This window comes from Capricornis sumatraensis, chromosome X (assembly GCF_032405125.1).
Source record: "Capricornis sumatraensis isolate serow.1 chromosome X, serow.2, whole genome shotgun sequence".
Classification (NCBI taxonomy): Eukaryota; Metazoa; Chordata; class Mammalia; order Artiodactyla; family Bovidae; genus Capricornis; species Capricornis sumatraensis.
The window spans coordinates 99,185,570-99,205,524 of record NC_091092.1 but is presented as its reverse complement, the minus strand read 5'-3'; the positions used below and the strand labels follow the sequence as shown (position 1 = coordinate 99,205,524).

The following is a 19,955-nucleotide window of genomic DNA, read 5'->3' as shown; positions in this document are numbered from 1 at the left end:
ATATCAAGTTTCCCCCAGTATTTTCTAAATGATAGTTTGTACTGATAACCAGGAGAAACTCTTGAAGGCCCTTAAGATTGGCTATGGGCTTCCCTGGTGGCTTAGTCAGTAAAGAATCTGCCTGCAGTGTAGGAGACCTGGGTTCGATCCCTGGATTGGGAAAATCCCCTGGAGAAGGGAATTCACTCCAGTGTTTTTGCCTGGAGAATTCCATGGACAGAGGAGCCTGGCAGGCTACAGTCCTTGGGGTCACAAAGAGTCCTATGAGACTGAGTGACTTTCACTTTCAGGATTGGAGCTGGTACATAAAGAAGGGCTCTCTGGCTGAGAGATTCAGGCTGCTTTGGTACTTTGGCTTTTTTTTTTTCCCTCAGCCCCAGAGGCTGAGGTCGTCTCTGTCTTAGCAGTCCTATTACCCATTCCTAGTACATTTGTTTGAAAGCTTTGGATGTAGAATATAAACCATAGAAACAGAGCTGTTATGTGTATGTTAAGTTTTTTAGTTCATGAGAAATGGGGGAATTACAGATCTTGAATCCTCCTGTGTCAGTACAAAATTATACAGGAAAAAAAGATGTAATTAGGTTCTTTCTTTTCATTAGAAGAAAATATTGGTGAATGTTCATTAGGCCAGGGGCTGAGATTTCTGATTCTGAACATAACATACTGTAAAAGAAGTGGTCGTTGGTTTTGAGAAAATAGGGAACCTTTTACCTTAAAAACTAAAAAGTTTATTGGTAAGTGCAAACTGGGAAGAGGTATTCATTCTATAATAGCATTATATAAGAATCTTATATATGAATAGCACCTGACATCATTTAGGAGAAAGCTGTTCATAATCCAGTAAATGTGTGTGTGTATAATCAGTAAACAGATTGATACTTCATGAAAGAAGTAATAACTTTAGCCAATAAATATTTGGAAAAATCATTAAAGAACTGAAAATGAGCACTGCTTGTGGAACATTATTTTGGTTTAGTTTTGTTCGTGTGACTATCAGAAGCTTCAGTTGTACTTTTCATTCAATTGTGAGGAACTTACTTTGAAAAAATATAAATAGACCAAATTACGTTCATTGGTTAATGATAATAGTAAAAACTTGATTAACAGCCAGATACTCTAGATACAAATTATGGTTTAACCATTATTAAAATGATGTGAAGATGTTAATTTTGGTGTAAATCTATCCACTTTGACACAGTAAACAGTGATATATAGAATGAAAGAAATAGTTTATAAACTGCATACGAAGATTGTACTGTTTGCATATACAGTCATCCCTCCATATCCGAGGGGAATTGGTTTCAGGACCCCCACAGATACCAGAATCCATAGATGCTCAATTCCCTTAGATAAGATGGCTTAATACAGTTTGGCCCTCATATCAGCAAGTTCTGCATTCATGACTGTATGCATAGAACAAAGTCTGAAAGAGTATATTGAGATAGATTAGAAATTTTTTTTCTTTAAAACACTTATCTTTGGGGAAGGTCCTTAACTGTGTTGTAGTTTTTCTAGTTTTGAGATTGTTCATTTATTTAATAATTTCTAGGTGCCTATTGCATATTAAAAGTTTAAAAATTCAAGGTTGATTATTTTCAGTGGAGCTCATGATCATGAATGTAATATATGCCCCACCCCCACAGTGAAGTGTAACTCCTTCCTTTTTATGTGCGTTTATTATTTTAGCAATGTGTATAAGGCACATGGCTTCCCAGGTGACTCAGTGGTAAAGAACCTGCCTGCCAATGCAGAAGACACGGGTTTGATCCTTGGATCAGGAAGATCTTGAGGAAGGCATGGCAACCCACTCCAATATTCTTGCCTGGAGAATCCCATAGAAGGAGGAGCCTGCGGGCTCCTATGGGGTCACAAAGAGTCAGACGTAACTTAGTACACACACATACATACATACATAGTCATTTATACATAGGAGCAGTAGTGTTTTTCTGTCACAGGTGGCTTTTGAATATGGGAACTTGATTTTTTTGTTTTGTTTTATTTTGCTGTTGTGTGTGTGTGTGTGTCTTTTGGGGAGGAGGGGATATGATTGCTTTTTATATGGTTTAAAATAAGGCAAGATAAGAAAGTATAGTAAAGAACTGAGGCTAAATCTTCCTTGTGGGATGGTGGGAGCAGGAAGTAGTGGTCTCATGTGTTGATTTTGTTTGGTGTGAAGGTAGAGTTGTAGAAGGAACTGGGTGTTGGAGTGTTAAGAGGAAGAGCTGCTTATGCAGGTCCTCTTTGTTGCAAATGACTTTAGCTCCTAGACATGGCCTGAATTTAACACCTTACTGCAAGCTCTGGAACTCTGCTGTTTGAATCCAGCTTCTCCTAGTTATTAGCTCTGTGACCTTACTCACAGGGTTTACTTTATGCCTCAGTTTCCCTATCTGTGAAGTAGGGTCTCCCTATCTTATAGAGTAATTGTGAGGATTAAATGAATAAGTATATGTAAAGTGCTTAGAATAGTGCATGGTACGTATCAAGAGCTCAGATATTAGTTATCAGCACTTGAGGTACGAAATTATCTAGTTTGATTTCAGTAGTGTAGTTCTGTGAAAATGTTTTACAATAGCAAAGCATTTTCAATCGTTTATTTGTAAAGAATGGTAATTAAGGTGCTATGATATTTTCTTGAGTGATGCTTTCTTACCGAATGTAGAGTCCAGAGGCTGAGAAATTCAAAATCGAGGTTGATATGCTTAAATTTGGTTAACTGACTTTGTTTTCATGCAAAAGATGGGTATTAATTGAAAGTTGGAGTGAGGGAGGTAGTGTAGAGTAACAAATGTGTAAGTTCTTTTATCTTCTTTAAAATGTCAGGTATAAGTGACAGTTAACTAGATTTCTTTTAATTTTCATTTATCCTGTTGGTATGTGTTAATGATTATTTCATTAGACTGCTTCTTTTTGTTGTTTTAAATGAGAAAAGAAGGCTGCATACTTATTTATTTATGGTATAAAAGAATTCTCAGAGGCAATCAGTTTTGGGCTGCTCAGACTGTTTCAGGAACTTGGGCTTCTGTTTTTCTACTTTCTAGCCTCAGCTTGTAGCTTCTACCACTTGGGTAATTTCCATTTAGGGATCCCATTGGCCAGAACTTAATTATCAGGCCACACCCACAGCGATGACTGGGGACCCCAGTATTCTGTGTTAGCATATGTCTAATTGAATTTAGAGGTTCTGTTAACAGAGGAAAAGAGGATATCAAGGACACCTAGAATCGGAAGCAAGTTTATATAAACACTGTTCATATAAATATCTAAATATTAACACTAAAGTTGAAAAAATATACGTGCTTGCATCTGCACAAAATAATCTTGAATATAATGTTTTTACACTTGTTGCTTCAGGGAAAGGGGACTGGGTGGCTTGGATCAGGAATGGGAGACCTTACTACATACCCTTTAGAATTGGTAATGTGTTAATTTTAACTTAAATAGTAAATGAAATTAAAAAGAGAAATATGAAAGTCTGATATATAAGTTCAAGAATAGATGTCATTAAGAATCAATAATACTTGATTATCATTTTAATTGTGTAACTTTGTTTATGTATGGTGTGTTGAAATTTCAAAAAATGGTTTAGACTCAGGTACTTTCAACCTTTGCAGATTCCTAAGGTATTTTAAAAATGGGCAAAGTCATCACTGAGTGTCTGGGAAGGGGAAGAATTCTGATTTATGAGACAGATTTCTGAGAAGACTCTGAGAAGCATTAATGAAGCAGACATTTGTATGGTTTTGGGGGAGAAGTTCAAGATAGTGTATTTAGAAATTCTGGAAATTCAAAGTGAATAAACTGCAATCATGGATGTAAGTCAAGAGAGCTGCATTCACATATACACATGTCTGTCTGTTGGTATGTATTATATATAATACTACACATTGTGTGCTTATATTCGAGAAGCCCAAGGCATCTTTAAAAAATGCAGAATTGTATCCAAAGTAAGAAGTCTCCTTTTTATCCCCACAAAGATAACCTTAGTAATTTATTCTTTAATTCTTTACATTAATATGAGCCAAAGAAAGATGACCCATTTAGGGGATTCCCTGGCAGTCAGTGGTTAGGACTCAGAGCCTTCACTGCTGACAGTGCTGGTTCGATCCCTGGTTAGGGAACTAGGATCCCACAGCCACATGGTGTGGCCAAAAAAACGCCCCCAAAGGTGGCCTATTTAATTTTTGGTACATTAAGTGTTACTCCTTTCTGATTGAACTGAATTAAACTTGCTTGTTAGTTATACCCATTCATTGGTCTGATGTCTGGAGCTATCCAGAGTGCAGTTAATCTTTTCTTCTAAGTGACAGCTTTTAAAATATTTAAGTAAAGTTGAAGCATCCCTGATGATTCTCCTCAGCTCAACTCAGTTAAAATAATTTTCATATGATAGTTTATCCGTCTTTCACCACACTTATAACCTTCTTCATGTTCAGTTCAGTTCAGTCGCTCAGTCGTCTCCGACTCTCTGTGACCCCATGAATCACAGCACGCCAGGCCTCCCTGTCCATCACCAACTCCCAGGGTTCATTCAGACTCACGTCCATCGAGTCGGTGATGCCATCCAGCCATCTCATCCTCTGTCGTCCCCTTCTCCTCCTGCCCCCAATCCCTCCCAGCATCAAAGTCTTTTCCAATGAGTCAACTCTTGGCATGAGGTGGCCAAAGTACTGGAGTTTCAGCTTTAGCATCATTCCTTCCAAAGAAATCCCAGGGCTGATCTCCCTCAGAATGGACTGGTTGGATCTCCTTGTAGTCCAAGGAATTCTCAAGAGTCTTCTCCAACACCACAGTTCAAACACATCAATTCTTCGGCGCTCAGCCTTCTCCACAGTCCAACTCTCACATCCATACATGACTACTGAGAAAACCATAGCCTTGACTAGACAATGGAACTACCTGTTAAAGTGTGGCATGCATAACTTAAAAGATAATTTTAGAAATCTGGTCAGAGCAGACTTTGGTGAGCTGATTATTGTTGTTGATCTATATAATGTGCTTCATTATTTTGGACCATGAATACATTTTTAGTAGCCCTATTTCATGGATGGCATATTGACCTGTAGTTGGCTTCAGTTCCTTAATCTTTTGTATGTAGTCAGCTGCTAAATTGTCTTTTACATCTGTGTCTGCTTTTAGAAATTGTGGGCAGGACTGTATGCTTGCTTTTACTATATTCAACCTAAAAGTTTGGTTCATTTAAAAACCATTGGTTCATTTAACATATCAGTGATTTATATCTTAATGGGAATGAGTTTAACTAACTACTAAGATTAATTCTTAGCATCCTGACTTGCAGCTATTAAGGAATGGAAATGTAAGACAAAGAAGAGGTCACTTGAGAACCTAAAATAATAACATGACATTGCTTCATTAATTCAAGAAATATTTATTAAGTCCCTATCATGTGATCATGGGTTGGGATATGGCCCTTCCCCTGATGGAGCTTACAGTTGGGGGAGGCAGTAAGCATCTGGGAACCTGATGGAAGAGGAAGGGCTTCAGAATAGGAACCACCGAACTAGGACTGTGTTGAGATAGGTGGTGCAGTGGTAAAGAGTCTGCCTGCTAATGCAGGAGACTGTGGAGGGGTCCCCTGGAGAAGGAAATGGCAACCCACTCCAGTACTCTTGCCTGGAGAATCCAATGGACAGAGGAGCCTGGCGGACTGCAGTCCATGAGGCCCCAAAGACTCAGACATGACTGAGCATGCAAAAAATGCTAGAAGAAAGAATGAAAAAGAAAGAAAAAAAGGAAACCATTGAGGTATTTAAATGTACATTAGTTTTCTCTACCATTTGTATGTTCAGGTACTTAGCTAATCTTTCAGATTGGAAAAAAAATTGTTTGTTGAGATGTTGCTTAACAGTTCTAAAATAGGAACAACTCATTTTAGCTAGGCACTTGCCAAGCTTATCATAAAGTACTTTAATGCTTAACGTAAAAAGGCAAATTATTTGTCTTTTTTTTTTATGAGCTCTAATCTTTCAAAGTTTAGAAATAGAGGATAATGATAATATTAGTATTCTGAGATTTTTCTCAAATAATAAAAGCAAAGCAGCTACCAAGCACAAACTATATTGAACATTGTGAATAATAGCACTGTAGTGAGAGGAAGACATCCAGTCTTTCTGCTTAGCTGGGAGAATCTTTGTTGTTTTTTAGTGGCTAAGTCATGTCCGACTCTTTGGTAACCCTATGGACTATAGCTCACCAAGCTCCTCTTTCTGTGAGATTCTCCAGGCAAGAATACTGGAGTGGGTTTCCACTTCCTCCTCCAGTGGATCTTCCCGACCCAGGGATTGAACCCACGTCTCTGCATTGGCAGGCAGATTCTTTACCACTGAGCCACCTGGGAAGCCTGGGAGAATCTTTACTCTCCTTTGATTCTAGTATTTAATGATTAACTTTGTTTTCCTTCTCAATTTTTTTTTTTCTAGTAATTAGTAAAGATTACAGGAATGTAAGCGCCTAACTATAAACAACTACAGGATTTAAAAGTGATTTTTATGGAGGGTTTTGCTCATCCCTTAGTGCAAGATATACCTATAACTTATAAGAAATTTTTGCTTTCTTAGTGTTTAGCGTATGAGTTGAGAATTTGTTTTTAAGCTTTAAAAATTATCTAGTCTACACTGTCCATTAGCCATGCATCTATATGTAGCCATGTCTCTATATGTAGCCATGTGTCTAATTTAAATACAAATTAAAATGGAATAATTTAAAAATTTGCTTGTCTTTCACTGGTCATGTTTCAAGTGCTCGATAACTACATATGTCTAATGGCTACCATGTTGGGCAGCACAAGTTATGGAACATTTTTGTCATTGCAGAACATGCTCTATTGAATGATGCTGATCTGGGGAAAATGGTTTTCATTCAAATTTCTGAGTATCTTTACACTGAACACTGAAAGTACTATGAATCCTAGAGGAAAGGGAATGATTTTACTTGTGCACATTAAAAAAAATTTTTTTAAGGCGAGAATATAAAAGTAACCCCTTTAACAAATATTTTTACTTAATAGAAGTTTGCCTGAACTTTGTTCTAAATCTAAACTAACTGCATATCTTCTATGTTTAAAATTAGCCCTTTATTGAAACTTTTATTATAAAAATACTGTTTCATTCTAGATTATTTTATGAGTTAGTAGTATTGGAAACTTGCTCCATTTATTTACTTTCCTCTAAATGCTTTTAAAAAATTGTTTGCCTGTATCTAATGTCAGTGTTTACCTTAAACACTTCAAATGAATTCATGAGGTTTCACCATGAAATGGTGACACGGGTGCTTGGAATCTTTATTCTGCCTTTTTGCTCATCTTCATTTCATTTGATATTTGCCTCTGTCAGCATCATCTTCAACCAATCAACATTTAGTTGGTAGGTTTAGGTACATGCTGGCTTTGTTGGAAATTATTGTGACTCTCTTCATCAAGTCCAAGTGTATTGGTATGTGAGTTGTTCATTCTCATTTTTACCTGGTGTGTTTTGTGATGATCAGAGTTGTGTATAGTACTCACTGTAGATGTGTTCCTTTGTTTTTTGGGAAGTGGAAGATAGGTAATAGAGTATCATGGTAGTGGTATCAATGTTTGGTGATAGAGGCCATACAGAACGTTGCCATCTTTTTGCTTAGATTATTAAAACTTCATGTTTATGTCTTGAATCCTTTTTCACCATGAAACTTTATTTGCTTGTAAAGTTAATGCTAATCATCCATAAGAAATTATCAGAGAGGAGTAGCAAAAGTCTCTAAATATCTTACTAAGATTTTAAAAAACAAAGACTATAGCTAGCTTTATTTATGCCATTTTTAGCTTTAAAAAGTCAATTTATTTAGTGTAAAATTAAGAATTGTCATAGTCCTATAATTTTATAAATTTCATTGATACTAAAAACACAAAAGTAAATTATGAAAAACACAGAAGTAAATTATATTTTTGTACTCTAGCCATCTGCTATATCAGATTATATGTGACTTAAATAAAGAGGATCTTGAAATTTCATTCTTACCAATCATAGTAATTTCTGAGATGTCAGTGTAGCATTCAGACTCTTTTATAAGGAAACAGCAGAGAAGGCAGTGGCACCCCACTCCAGTACTCTTGCCTGAAAATCCCATGGACGGAGGAGCCTGGTAGGCTGCAGTCCATGGGGTCGCTGAGGGTTGGACACGACTGAGCGACTTCACTTTCATGCATTGGAGAAGGAAGTGGCAACCCACTCCAGTGTTCTTGCCTGGAGAATCCCAGGGATGGGGGATCCTGGCGGGCTGCTGTCTATGGGGTCGCACAGAGTCGGACACGACTGAAGCGACTTAGCAGCAAGTAGAAGGTAGAGAAACAATTACTAAGTGCTAAGCACTGTGATGAACCCTTAAGAGAAGTCTTCTAATTTTAATTCTTTAATCAGCCCTTTTGCGTGTTATTAAAACTGAAAATCAGAGAGGATAAGTTCCCTAGGATCTCCTGTAGCTAATGACAACTGGAATTTGTCAAACTCCAGAATTCTCTTCTTCCCATCATTCATTTTTTTCCCTGTACTCTCTTGGATTACAAAAAAAGAATGATATCCTTAAAATACGGTTTTCTTCAGGGAAGAAGCAGTAAGAGTGAGAACATATGCATGTATTGGAGTGGGGGTAAAATTTGGAATAGAGTTAAGAGTTGGTGGGTTTGAAGTGTATTGTTAAGCTAATTGAAAGACAGTTTATATGGTAGTTTAAATGGGTAAAGGTTATGGTAAAAAGTAGCTCCTCAGTATAAATGGTAGTTATTATTACTCTGGAGATTCTGTGAATTCTCACATAAATCAATAAAGTTCTTCCCATCTTTGGATATATTTGTTTATATCAACACAGACCACAGTAAAAATTTAGATTTACAGCTAATGAGTGCTCCTTCATTATCTTCTTTGGCAAATATTTCCATCTAACAGATAGGAAAAGGACTTATGCCATAATTAGTGGCTCTTTTAATAAACATGTAGGTATTTTAGAAGATTGATGCTTTGGCTGTATCTGAGGTAGAAATAAAATATATTGATTTCTTGGGTGATTGAATGGAGGATTATATGCATAATCTCAGGAAGGAAATGCATTTTAGGGTTTTGTCTTTTTCTTAAATGTTTGTGTTTTTTTTCTAGGCTGTTCGCTGCTACGAATCTCTAATCTTAAAAGCTGAAGGAAAAGTGGAGTCTGATTTCTTTTGTCAATTAGGTCACTTCAACCTCTTATTGGAAGATTATCCAAAAGGTAATTTTTCCCCTTGTTAATTACTGTTTGATTTATATATGTATTCAAAATAATTGTAATCGTACTCTGTCGAAGGTATTACTATTCTTTCTTCTAAGAAATTGCAAGCTTATGAACACCCCTAAACAATGAGAAAAAAAAAAGTAGAAAAAATGGAAATGGGAAAAGTTCACACGACTCCATGTAAATCAGCAAGTTGACCATTCAGCTAAATGATAACCACCTACATGTGTACTGCTGTTTTATTTTGCCATGTGAAAGGTGCCTGTGTTTTAAAGGCTTGACCATAATAGAAAGTGAGCCGTTGATGGACAAGTTTGGGAAAGTAACACAAACCCTGCATTTCTCTTCTTTATCTTTTAACTTCCATTTTAGCTTGAAAATATTTGAATGAAAATCTGATCTGTAGCCATGTTATTATAAAGTTAAGTAACAGAGATGGTCACACATGAGCTTGAGCAGTGGATAAAACATTTTTTTATTCATTTGAAGATTTTTTTTCCTGTTGGAAATAAGTGAGTTAAATAACTGAAGGTAGTCCCCAAGATACATCCTTTTTATGCTACCAAGCTGCTGACACAGGCCACTAACTATCCACTTGGGAAGTTAAAAGCACCCGGAAATACCATTCACCTCAGTACCAAAGGCAAAAATCCATAGCAAACCAGTAACAGTTTATAACCAATAACATTTTAACACTTTGATGATAGTAAACATTTTAATGGGAGTGGATGGACTTATGCTTGTTTTCCACAAATGTATTTAGTAGGCTGAAAAACTAGAAGGTTGTTTCAGGGCTAGAGCAAAGGATTGTTAATGTTTAATTATGCCTCTTTTATAATAGGTCAAATACTTTCCTAATGAAAATGTGATTTTACTTTGAGACCATGGAGTTTGAAGTTAGGCTTATTTCCCAGTTCAGTTCTACGGTTCAGTTGCATTACTTTTAACAGATTATATAAATATCCCTAAGCTTCTGTCTATAATCTGTAAAAGGAGGGGAGGAAGTACTAGCTACTCAGGTGTTTTGGGATTCCTCTATGAAACTGGTTAGTACTTAGGAAAATGACTTCAGGATAATAGGTATTAACAATTAGTTAATCTATTGGATGTTTTAATTTTAATTAAAACAGTTACTTAAAGGAAACCATTATACAAAAGAAATAACACAGAGTTCTGTGCAGTTTGATTTTTCAATGCTGCGCTTTGTGCTTGGAGACTGCTCTAGTTTTAGAGCATATAGACAGAGACCCAGACTTAGGTTTGCATATGAGGCTGTATGTCCTTATTGCTTAGTGGTCATTTAAAAACTATTTATATTAGCTCTTAAAACTTTATTCATCTATGGATTTAGCAGCGTTTTTCCTTTTATAAAATGTTTGGCTGTGAAGGTAATGAGAAGTCTAGGGGATATTTGTTTTAAAGGTGGGATGGGGGTGTATTGCAACTAGACAGTGTTGACAGCCTAGTTGGTAGGAATAATCTAAATAGACGGGAGAGGAGAAGGATAACCTAAGGATTTAAGCCTTTGAAAAGACCTACTCTGCGACCCATTTACTTTCTGTGTAGATGAACTGGCCATTGATAAGTAGGCAGTAGGTTGATTGTAATAGGAAGAAGAGGAAGGAGAGAATGGATGCAGAGGCATACATTTGTATTTCAGATTTCAAGCTGATGGCTTCTTAGGAAATAAGATGTGAGTTGTTTGAATTCATCCTTGAGGCTTTATTGACCGCATTCCCGCTTTAAAAAAAAATCCTTTAAAAATACTTAATTACTGAATTCTTTGTATCCGTTCTCTTCATTGTCTTGCTATAAGTCCCAGACTAGAGCCAGTCTCTAGTAACCACCTAGACACACTGTCACCATCACTGCAAATTTATGCAGTCATCTGTTACCTTAAGGCTACTTCCTCCTTTTTTCATTGAAAGCATTGCAAGCTGAGAACCTCCCCAGCTCCAGCTAAATGTTTATTTTTAGAGAACAGATTATAAACCATAACTTCTTGGGGAATAAACATAAACCACTCTGAACATGTGAGTAAACCGCTCAGATGTATTTATGTGGGAGATTTACTAGCCCTGTTTATTCTGAGGGACAGTTCTTTATATATTGTTCTGAGACCTCTTGTATGTGAAGTTTTCTGAATTTGAGGTTCCTTATGAAAAACTGCTTCTACTTTTGGAGTTGAAAATGGTAGAACTTGTTTTGTTAATATTTTGTACTGTGGTTTTTCTGCCCTTATTTCTTACTCTGATCTCATCTGCTTCCTTTAAGATAAGATAGGATGAATTTCTAAAAATTTCTGATCTGTATATAGTATACTTTGGTTATCATTTCTGTTATGAATTTATTCATTAAAAATTATCTTTTCTGTCATTTCAGAGGAATTTGGAGTAGATGGAGAACAGGCCCTTTTTTTAGCTCTTGTGGTTGGTAGTATTTATGAAGAATTTAAAAATTTATGTCACTTGATTTGGCCATTTGGTTTCTAGGAATTTATCCTAAAAAAAGTAATAGGGTAGAGAATTATGGGAAAATGGAGGATGGAGGCTCATTGCACTTAGCTTCCTGTTGGTTGGATTCCTCTGAAGTGAGTTTAGCTTACAAGATGTTTAGAAAGGAGTACCTTTAGGACAACACTTATGTGGAAGGTGGGAAATGGAACCAGAATTGGACACAGGGAGAAGTTAAGCTGTGACAGCCTTGGTCAACTCCATGGAGAGCTCTGGAGCTAGAATGGTCTTTCAGAAAGCTATCACAAGTTGGGTCATGATGACCAGGCCTTTTTCATCTATCTTGTCTTGTCGGTCAGTTGGTCTGTCTATCTAGGCTGCATTGGGGGTCTTAGTTTAGTTGCAGCATGTAGGATCTTTTGGTGTGGCTCATGGACTTAGTTGCCCCAAGGCACGCGGGATCTTCGTTTCCCTACCAGGGATTGAACCTGCATTCCTTGCATTGGAAGGCAGATTCTTAACCACTGGACCACCAGGGAAGTCCCTTCATGCCTTTATACTCCATCCATTCCATATTGGACGTGGAAAGAAGTGTGACCTCAGGCAAGGTTGCTCTCTGCGCAGCTTAGAGCAGTCACTGCTAGAAGCTCTCTTTTGTAGGCATGACTGCCAACAGGTCTTCCTTGAAATGGGATTTGAATGGTTTTTAAGTGTCTACCATACCTCCTTTCCACTCCTACACCCATAGCTAAACCATCACCCTCAGCTGAACTAAACAGTTCATGGGGCTGTCAGATAGACTTAAGCCATGTAGTTGGTACTGTGATTTCTCTTCTTTGGATTGAAGAACCCCTGAGAGACCAGGGCTGAAGGACAGGAGTATATATTCTTGTGAATATATGTGATGGATTATAGGAGCAGTTTAATTAATAGAAATATGTAAATATTTGTGAATATGTATGGCAAATTATAAGAGAGAATAGTCATTGTAGATTGCTTAAAAAATCAAGTAGTAAAGTACCTCAGAATACACAGCAACATGAAAACATAGAAATTATATTTTAAGAGACTTGGTGTATAGATAGTAAAAATTCCAGAAGTAAAAATATTTATTGAAGGAGATATAATAATCATTCCTGATATTAGTATAAAAACCTTAAAACTTTTTACAAATAATTTCTTCATGGTTTGTGGTGAGCTGAAAGTTTCCCTGAAATTGCACCCGATGATAGATTTTTCTCCCTTTCTTCCTTCCCTCAACTAATTGGTCGTTTGTTGGCAGTGTCTGTAACTTTTGAGCAAAATAGGTTTTGGTTGTTTTAGTTCCTCAGTAATTATAAATAGCTTCCTGAAAATCTTCCTGACCCAGGGATTGAACCTATGTTTCTTATGTCTCCTGCATTGGCAGGCGAGTTCTTGACCACTAGCTCTACCTGGGAAGCCCAATTATAAATAGCTAGGGCAAGTTACATGCCAGGAATTGCTTATGTGGTAAGTTAGAGTTGGCAAGCTTCCCCCCCCCCCCCCAATCTTTTTGTGTTTCTTGGGTGGAATGACAACACTCCATCCTAGTGTGTGTGTATATATGTATACACCATTCAAGAATCATTGATTTTGTTCAGTCTGTTTGTGGCTTCCCAGGTGGTGCTAGTGGTAAAGAACCCGCCTGCCAATGCAGGAGACATGAGAGAGGTGGGTTTGATCCCTGAGTCAGAAAAATCCCCTGGAGGAGGACATGGTAACCCAATTCCAGTATTTTTGCCTGGAGAATCCTATGGACAAAGAGCCTGGCAGGCTGCAATCCATGGGGTTGCAAAGAGTCGGACATGACCGAAGCAACTTCACACACACACATTTATGGCTTAGAATTAGAAAATAAAATTGAGAAATAACCCAAGGAAGAAAATTAGTGACTGTAAGCCAGGTTGTTAGAACACCATATCTAGACAACAAGCAAAGGTTGTAGTAATTTCAAGAACTAGAGAGGACTTAAAGGACTAGATAGAAGGACTACAAATAAGACAGCTACTTGATGATTCTTGTAGTAAACCAAATGTGCGATATTAAAGATCTAGAAGAGTATATTACTTTAATAATGAAGAAGTAGTAAATCTGAGATTTCACTACATGTATTAATTTGACTTGGAAACCTCAGTAAAGATGCTGATAAGGGAGTAAAAGGATTGCAGATATGTTTCTTTGCTTTTCCAGCTTCCTGTTTGCTTGTCTAATCTTAGGGACAAAGGTCTGTTGTGTGATGCTATCCAAATGTTAATGTGTATTAATGCTACATATAGGAGAAGATGTGTTTAAGGCAGTCATAGATTTGAGAAGGCAGAAAGGTGCTAGAGAACTCGGTGCATCAGTCACTTATAAACAGTAAAATAGTATAAACTTTCTAAGGTCTCTTTTATCCTAGGGTATAAATACAGCTTTTTAGTTCAGCTTCAGATATAATAAATAAATCAAAGATCTGTTGACTTAATAATCTCAGGCAATCACAGCTTATTTACGCCTAAAGATGACAGTCAGTTCAACTGAGAGGTTTGTTTGTACTTCTTTCCTTTCCCTTCCCTTCCATACCCATAGACTCACCCACCAGCAGCTAACCTGTTGCCTATAGTGTTACACATTAGCTTAGGGATGAAAAGAGAAACGCTGAGTTCTGCCTGCAGTTAGTGTATAGTCTAATATGAGTATAGATTGAATTTTAGATCTTCTTGCATTTCTTTTGCATCTTACTCTGAAGAAGACTCTTGTTTTTTCAGGCAAAGCCTTCACTCTTAACCTACGTTGTTGTTTCTTTTCATTCCTGTACTGTGTGAATTTTGTCATCAGGTACACCCTCTTTCTCTTGTTTTGACAGTCTTAACTCAGAGCCATAATATTTCCAAGCATGAGAAAGTCTCTGTCACCTACTACATTTTTATTTTGACCCTCTTTACTCTCCAGCTCTATTTCTCTAGATCTTTCTTTTAATTCCAAATGAGTTACAATACGGCTTTGGACTTCTCTTTTTGTTCTTTGTTACGTCTTTCTCTTTTACTGACAAACTTTAGGGCTGCCTGTGAACTGTAAGGAAATAGCTTGAATTAGATTCCTTGATGTCAGTCTTATAGGAAGCAGTGAGGTCAGGATTAGAACCCAAGTTTACCTAAAATGGCTTTTTTTCCTACCATATCCTGTTGGCCTTCTGGTGACCTTCGTTTGATAATCTTGACCATCTTCTAAGTTTAACACAAGAAGTACACTTTTTTTTTTTAACATTTACACAAATAATATGTTCATTGTTTACAGAAAAGCATTAGAATACATATAACCATAAAAAGTAAACAGCTTGAGAGCAGGAACCATGTGTTTTGTTACATGTATTTCACTGCATCTAGCTTGGTGCAAGCTACCTAAGAATAGTTAAGAAATATTATAGGAATGCCTTAATGGCTCATTTATATTTTATCATTTAGAGGCAAATCTTTTTTTTTTTTTTTTTGGCCACACTACTATAGGCACTTTTTTTTTTTTTTTGGCCACGCCATGTTGCCAGTGGGATCTTAGTTCCTGAACCAGCAGTCGAACCTGTGCCCCCTGCAATGGAAGCATGGAGTCCTCAGCATTGGGTTGCCAGAGAACTGCCAAGGCAAATTTTTTTAAAAAAGAAATTTAAACTTTTATTTATTTATTTTGGCTGCACTGGGTCGTCGTTGCTGCACACAGGCTTTCTCTAGTTGCAGTGCACAGGCCTCTCATTGTGGTGGCTACTCTTGTTGTGGAGCATAGGCTCAATAGTTGTGCGGCGCAGGCCTCGTTGCTCTGCAGCATGTGGAATCCTCCTGGACCAGGGATAAAACCCCTGTCCTTTGCGTTGGCAGCTGGACTCCCAACCACTGGACCACCAGGGAAGTCCTAAAAAACATTTTTGATGTAAATGTTTAGAAGCTTTTCTATTAACAGTAAGCTTTCAATATTTAAAGTTGAACTAAATGCTGCAACTTGAGCATAGTGTATCAGGTTAATCTCTGTCTGAAAAACATGCTTTGTAGTTTACATTTCAGTTCCCTGCATAGAGTTCTATCATATAGGTAGAACAGTTTCCTATTGAACACGTAGACTATATACTCATTGTGTTGTCTGTCCTTGTAACTAACTTTTTGCACAGATCTGTGTTTGTATTCCTAGAAGGATAGCTTGAAGTGGTAAATTTTACTGAGTGAAAGCATGTATACACACACACACACACACACACACACACAGTTTTGATGGATAGTGCTAAATTATGCTACAAAAATTTTTGCCAATATATACTTATAGTACCAGTAGAATAATAAAACTGCTTATTTTCTTGAATTCTTGCCACTGTTGAGTATTTTTCTTAACACTACAGAGTATTACTGTTACTGTTGAATTTCATCATTTTCATACATAAAAATGGTATAGCACAATTGTGAAGTTAAAGGACAGGTGAGTGTGTGTAGCACTTCTCCCAACTGTGTAGGTGATTCTTTTATCCTTGACAATTTCCTTGTTTGATTCCACTCTTCCTCCTGTTTTTATGAAGTAAAGGACAAAATAAAAGAGAGTGAGAAAGATTACAGAACCGTTAAGTTGTTATAAAAGTTAAATTTAACTTCTCATTTGTGTTTATTTTTTTCTTTTTGTTTTCTTTTGCATTTACTTTTTAAAAGACCTGGTTCCTTCGTTAAATTTTGCCAGTTTTCTATAATGATTTAAGTTCATTATATTTTTCCCCTTTTAAATAATCTACAGAGACTAAATATGGACTTATTTAAAAATAAAATTCAAAATTATTTTTAAAAAGTAATTTTAAGTCTATAAATGAACTTGATTTCGAGGATTAAAAAGATCTGAGCTTTGGAAATTGGTTGATAGAGAGTTGAAATTAATATGTTTGAGGACACCATTCTTGGTTAAGAATGGCGAAGAAAATGGCAGTCTTGCCTATAGTACTGTTAAGATTTCCTAGTGTTATGAACGAGGATTTCTTAAGCCAATAAATAACTTAGAATCACAAAGTGAAGATTAGGTGGTTTAGGGAAGGAAAAGCTGTTAGACATGCTACAATCCTGAAACTGGTTTTTAAGCAATATCAGTTCAGTTCAGTCGCTCAGTCGTGTCTGACTCTTTGTGACCCCATGAATCACAGCACGCCAGGCCTCCCTGTCAATCACCGACTCCCGGAGTCCACTCAGACTCACGTCCATTGAGTCAGTGATGCCATCCAGCCATCTCATCCTCTGTTGTCCCCTTCTCCTCCCGCCCCCAATCCCTCCCAGCATCAGAGTCTTTTCCAATGAGTCAACTCTTCGCATGAGGTGGCCAAAGTACTGGAGCTTCAGCTTTAGCATCATTCTTTCCAAAGAACACCCAGGACTGATCTCCTTCAGAATGGACTGGTTGGATCTCCTTGCAATATAAGGATGTTCAAATAAATGATTTCCCTCATTTTCTATTAAGGAGTTCAGGAAAATCTAGTTATAGTGTAGTAGGAATTTATTTTCATGATAGGTAGCTGACTTAAAGATTAGAAATAAGGATTGTGCTTTGGTTAAAAGAATTGCACTAGAGAGACTCTGGTGATGGGTGCTTGTAAAGTTTTAATGATTTGTTTGGATTAGGAAACGTGTTTAATATGTTAAAGTCTTTTCTTAAAATAGGATCCTAGGCCTACTGGAGCGATGTATAATTGTTGAGGGGGCTTCCCAGGTGGCACTAGTGGTAAAGAATCCACCTGCCAAGATCCTCTGGAGTAGGAAATGACAACCCACTTCAGTATTCTTGACTGGAAAATTGCGTGGACAGAGTAGCCTGAGGTCTATGGGGTCGCATAGAGTCGGACATGACTGAGCGACTGAACATAGTGCTTATACACACCACACACACACACACACACCCACCCTAATGGTTGAAAACTGTGTAAGTGAATGGAAAGATAACAAATGTTCATTGAAGAAGTGTCTTCCTTATAAATCTGTACTTGCAGTTTGGAGCATTTACGTTTGTTACTTTGAACTTGAGAGCTTATTTTTCAGTTCATCATCTCCCAATTGGTAATCACAGGGTCTTCTTATACTTCACTTTTAGTTACTTTGGAGGACATCGTACTGTTTTTGTAAGGGCTCTTCAAATTCTAAAAAATGGGTATTTTATGAAATCATGTAATATATATTGTTACTCAGATTATTGGAAACATATCCTCCAAGTTTGTTGAAATTCCTATTAAAGGGGGAGTCCAGGTTTGGTATGGTGACTGCACAAAATTGTCAGGGACCTTGACTTCTCCTGGTTAGAATGTTTTTAGGCAAAAATATTGAAGACTTGATTCTAGCTTAAACAGTAGGGAGATTCATTCCCTCACATGTGAAGTTGAAAGTTCATAGGCAAGTTGTGCACTGGACATAGTTCAAAGTCTAGAAGCATCCAGGTACTTTCCATCTTACTGCTATCCTCTATGGGCTTCACCTTAAGACCAGTTTCCCTTGTGGTGGCAGTTGGTAACACATGCTTCCTTGTTCACATCTAGTAGAGAAAACACCTTTTCCATAATTGTCCTCTATGAAACCAGTCAAACCTTGTTTGACTCCTCTGTCTAGCCTGATAAGTTGGTTTGCTTTTCTTTTTAGAAAACAGTTAATCATTGATCTTTATGAGCTACCTACACTCCTGTATGAAGAACTAGGAAACAGAAGATGGCTTGAAATCAACTCTTCCTCAAAGCTGGAAAAATTACAATCTAAATGTCTTTTCAGTGGTTGGTTGGCATCATCTTTGCAAAAAAGATGAACATTATTCAAATAAGTTATTTGTTCAAATATTTGATGATGATTTGTGGTGATGCTTCTGTAATTGGTACATACTCAGAAAGTTCTCTATATGGTATTCATTTTGGCAGCTTATTGATAAACAGTATGAAAACATTATACTTGGGATTTTAGATAATATTAATTTCTACCCACCCCATTTTTATCAGTATAGAATTTTATTACACTTGTTGGAAATCTTACTTACTTTGTGGTGACCTAAGAGGAATGTGGGCGGCAGGTAGGAGGGAGGCCCAAGACGGTAGGGAGTGATATATGTATACTTACAGCTGGTTCATATTGTTACATAGCAGAAACTATTGTAAAGCAATTATCCTCCAATTAAAAAAAAAATACAACAACAAGAAAAGGCAGGGAGTTCAGGTCTTTTGAGCATGAACTGCCCTGTTCTTACTTGGCCCTGCAATAAACCTTTCTCTGTTCCAAACTCCTCTCCCCGCCCACCTGCCCACCCCCCCCCCCACCCCCCCCCCCCACCCCCCGCCATATACACGCACAAAATTATTGCACTTGTTGAAAATTTTATTTGAAAATGTTAATTCTTTTTGAAGATTGAGGTATAATTAATATATAACTGAGTTTCAGGTGTATAACATGATGATTTGGTATTTGCATATACTGTGGAATGATCATAGGAAGTCATGTTAACATTTGTCACCATATACAGTGACAATTTTCTCCCCTTGTGATGAAAGCTTTTAAGATTCACTCAGAGTAGCTACAAATATGCAATATAGTATTATTAATTATAGTCATCTTGCTGTACATTACATCCCCATGACTTACTGCTCATGAATTTTTTATAAAAAGGTCTCTCAATTCTAATGTGCATGTATAACTTTACCTCCTCCTCACTGGTCTTCCCTGGTGGTTCAGCTGGTAAAAAAAATCTGCCTGCAATGCGGGAGACCTGGGTTTGATTCCTGGGGTTGAGAAGGTCCCCTGGAGAAGGGAAGGGCTACCCACTCCAGTATTCTAGCCTGGAGAATTCCATAGCATGGGGTCACAGAGTCCGACACGACTGAGCAACTTTCACTTCACACTGAGTTTTTGGATTGATAAGAGCTGCAGTTGACCATTCAACAGCATGGGTTTGAGCTGTGCAAGTCCACTTACATGAGAGGTTTTTTCAGTACATATATGCACTACTGTTTTTATGACTTGTGGATGTGGAGTCTGCACATGCAAGGCTGACTATGGGATTTGATCACAGTGGATTTTGGTATCTTTGGTGGTCCTGGGACTAATTCACTGCAGCTACCAAAGGACAACTGTACTGTAATTGTTGCCAGAGCCTGTAACACCTTGAGATGGATTTAGGGGTATGAGATGCCCTATTTTGGAATTGAGTTGGAGTTTAGAGTAAGGTAATTGTGGACTGGATTTTTTGTTGATAATATGAAAG

At 37.2% G+C, this 19,955-nt stretch overlaps 1 protein-coding gene across 13 annotated transcripts in view; it reads left to right on the top strand.

Annotated features, from left to right (window-relative positions):
- Positions 1–19,955, top strand: part of KDM6A (lysine demethylase 6A) — a 179,245-nt gene that overhangs the window by 48,910 nt on the left and 110,380 nt on the right. For all 13 annotated transcript variants that reach the window (XM_068962559.1, XM_068962558.1, XM_068962557.1 and 10 more), the window contains exon 3: positions 9,150–9,258. In XM_068962559.1, coding sequence (XP_068818660.1) covers positions 9,150–9,258 — 109 coding nt within the window. The remainder of the gene's footprint in view (positions 1–9,149; positions 9,259–19,955) is intronic.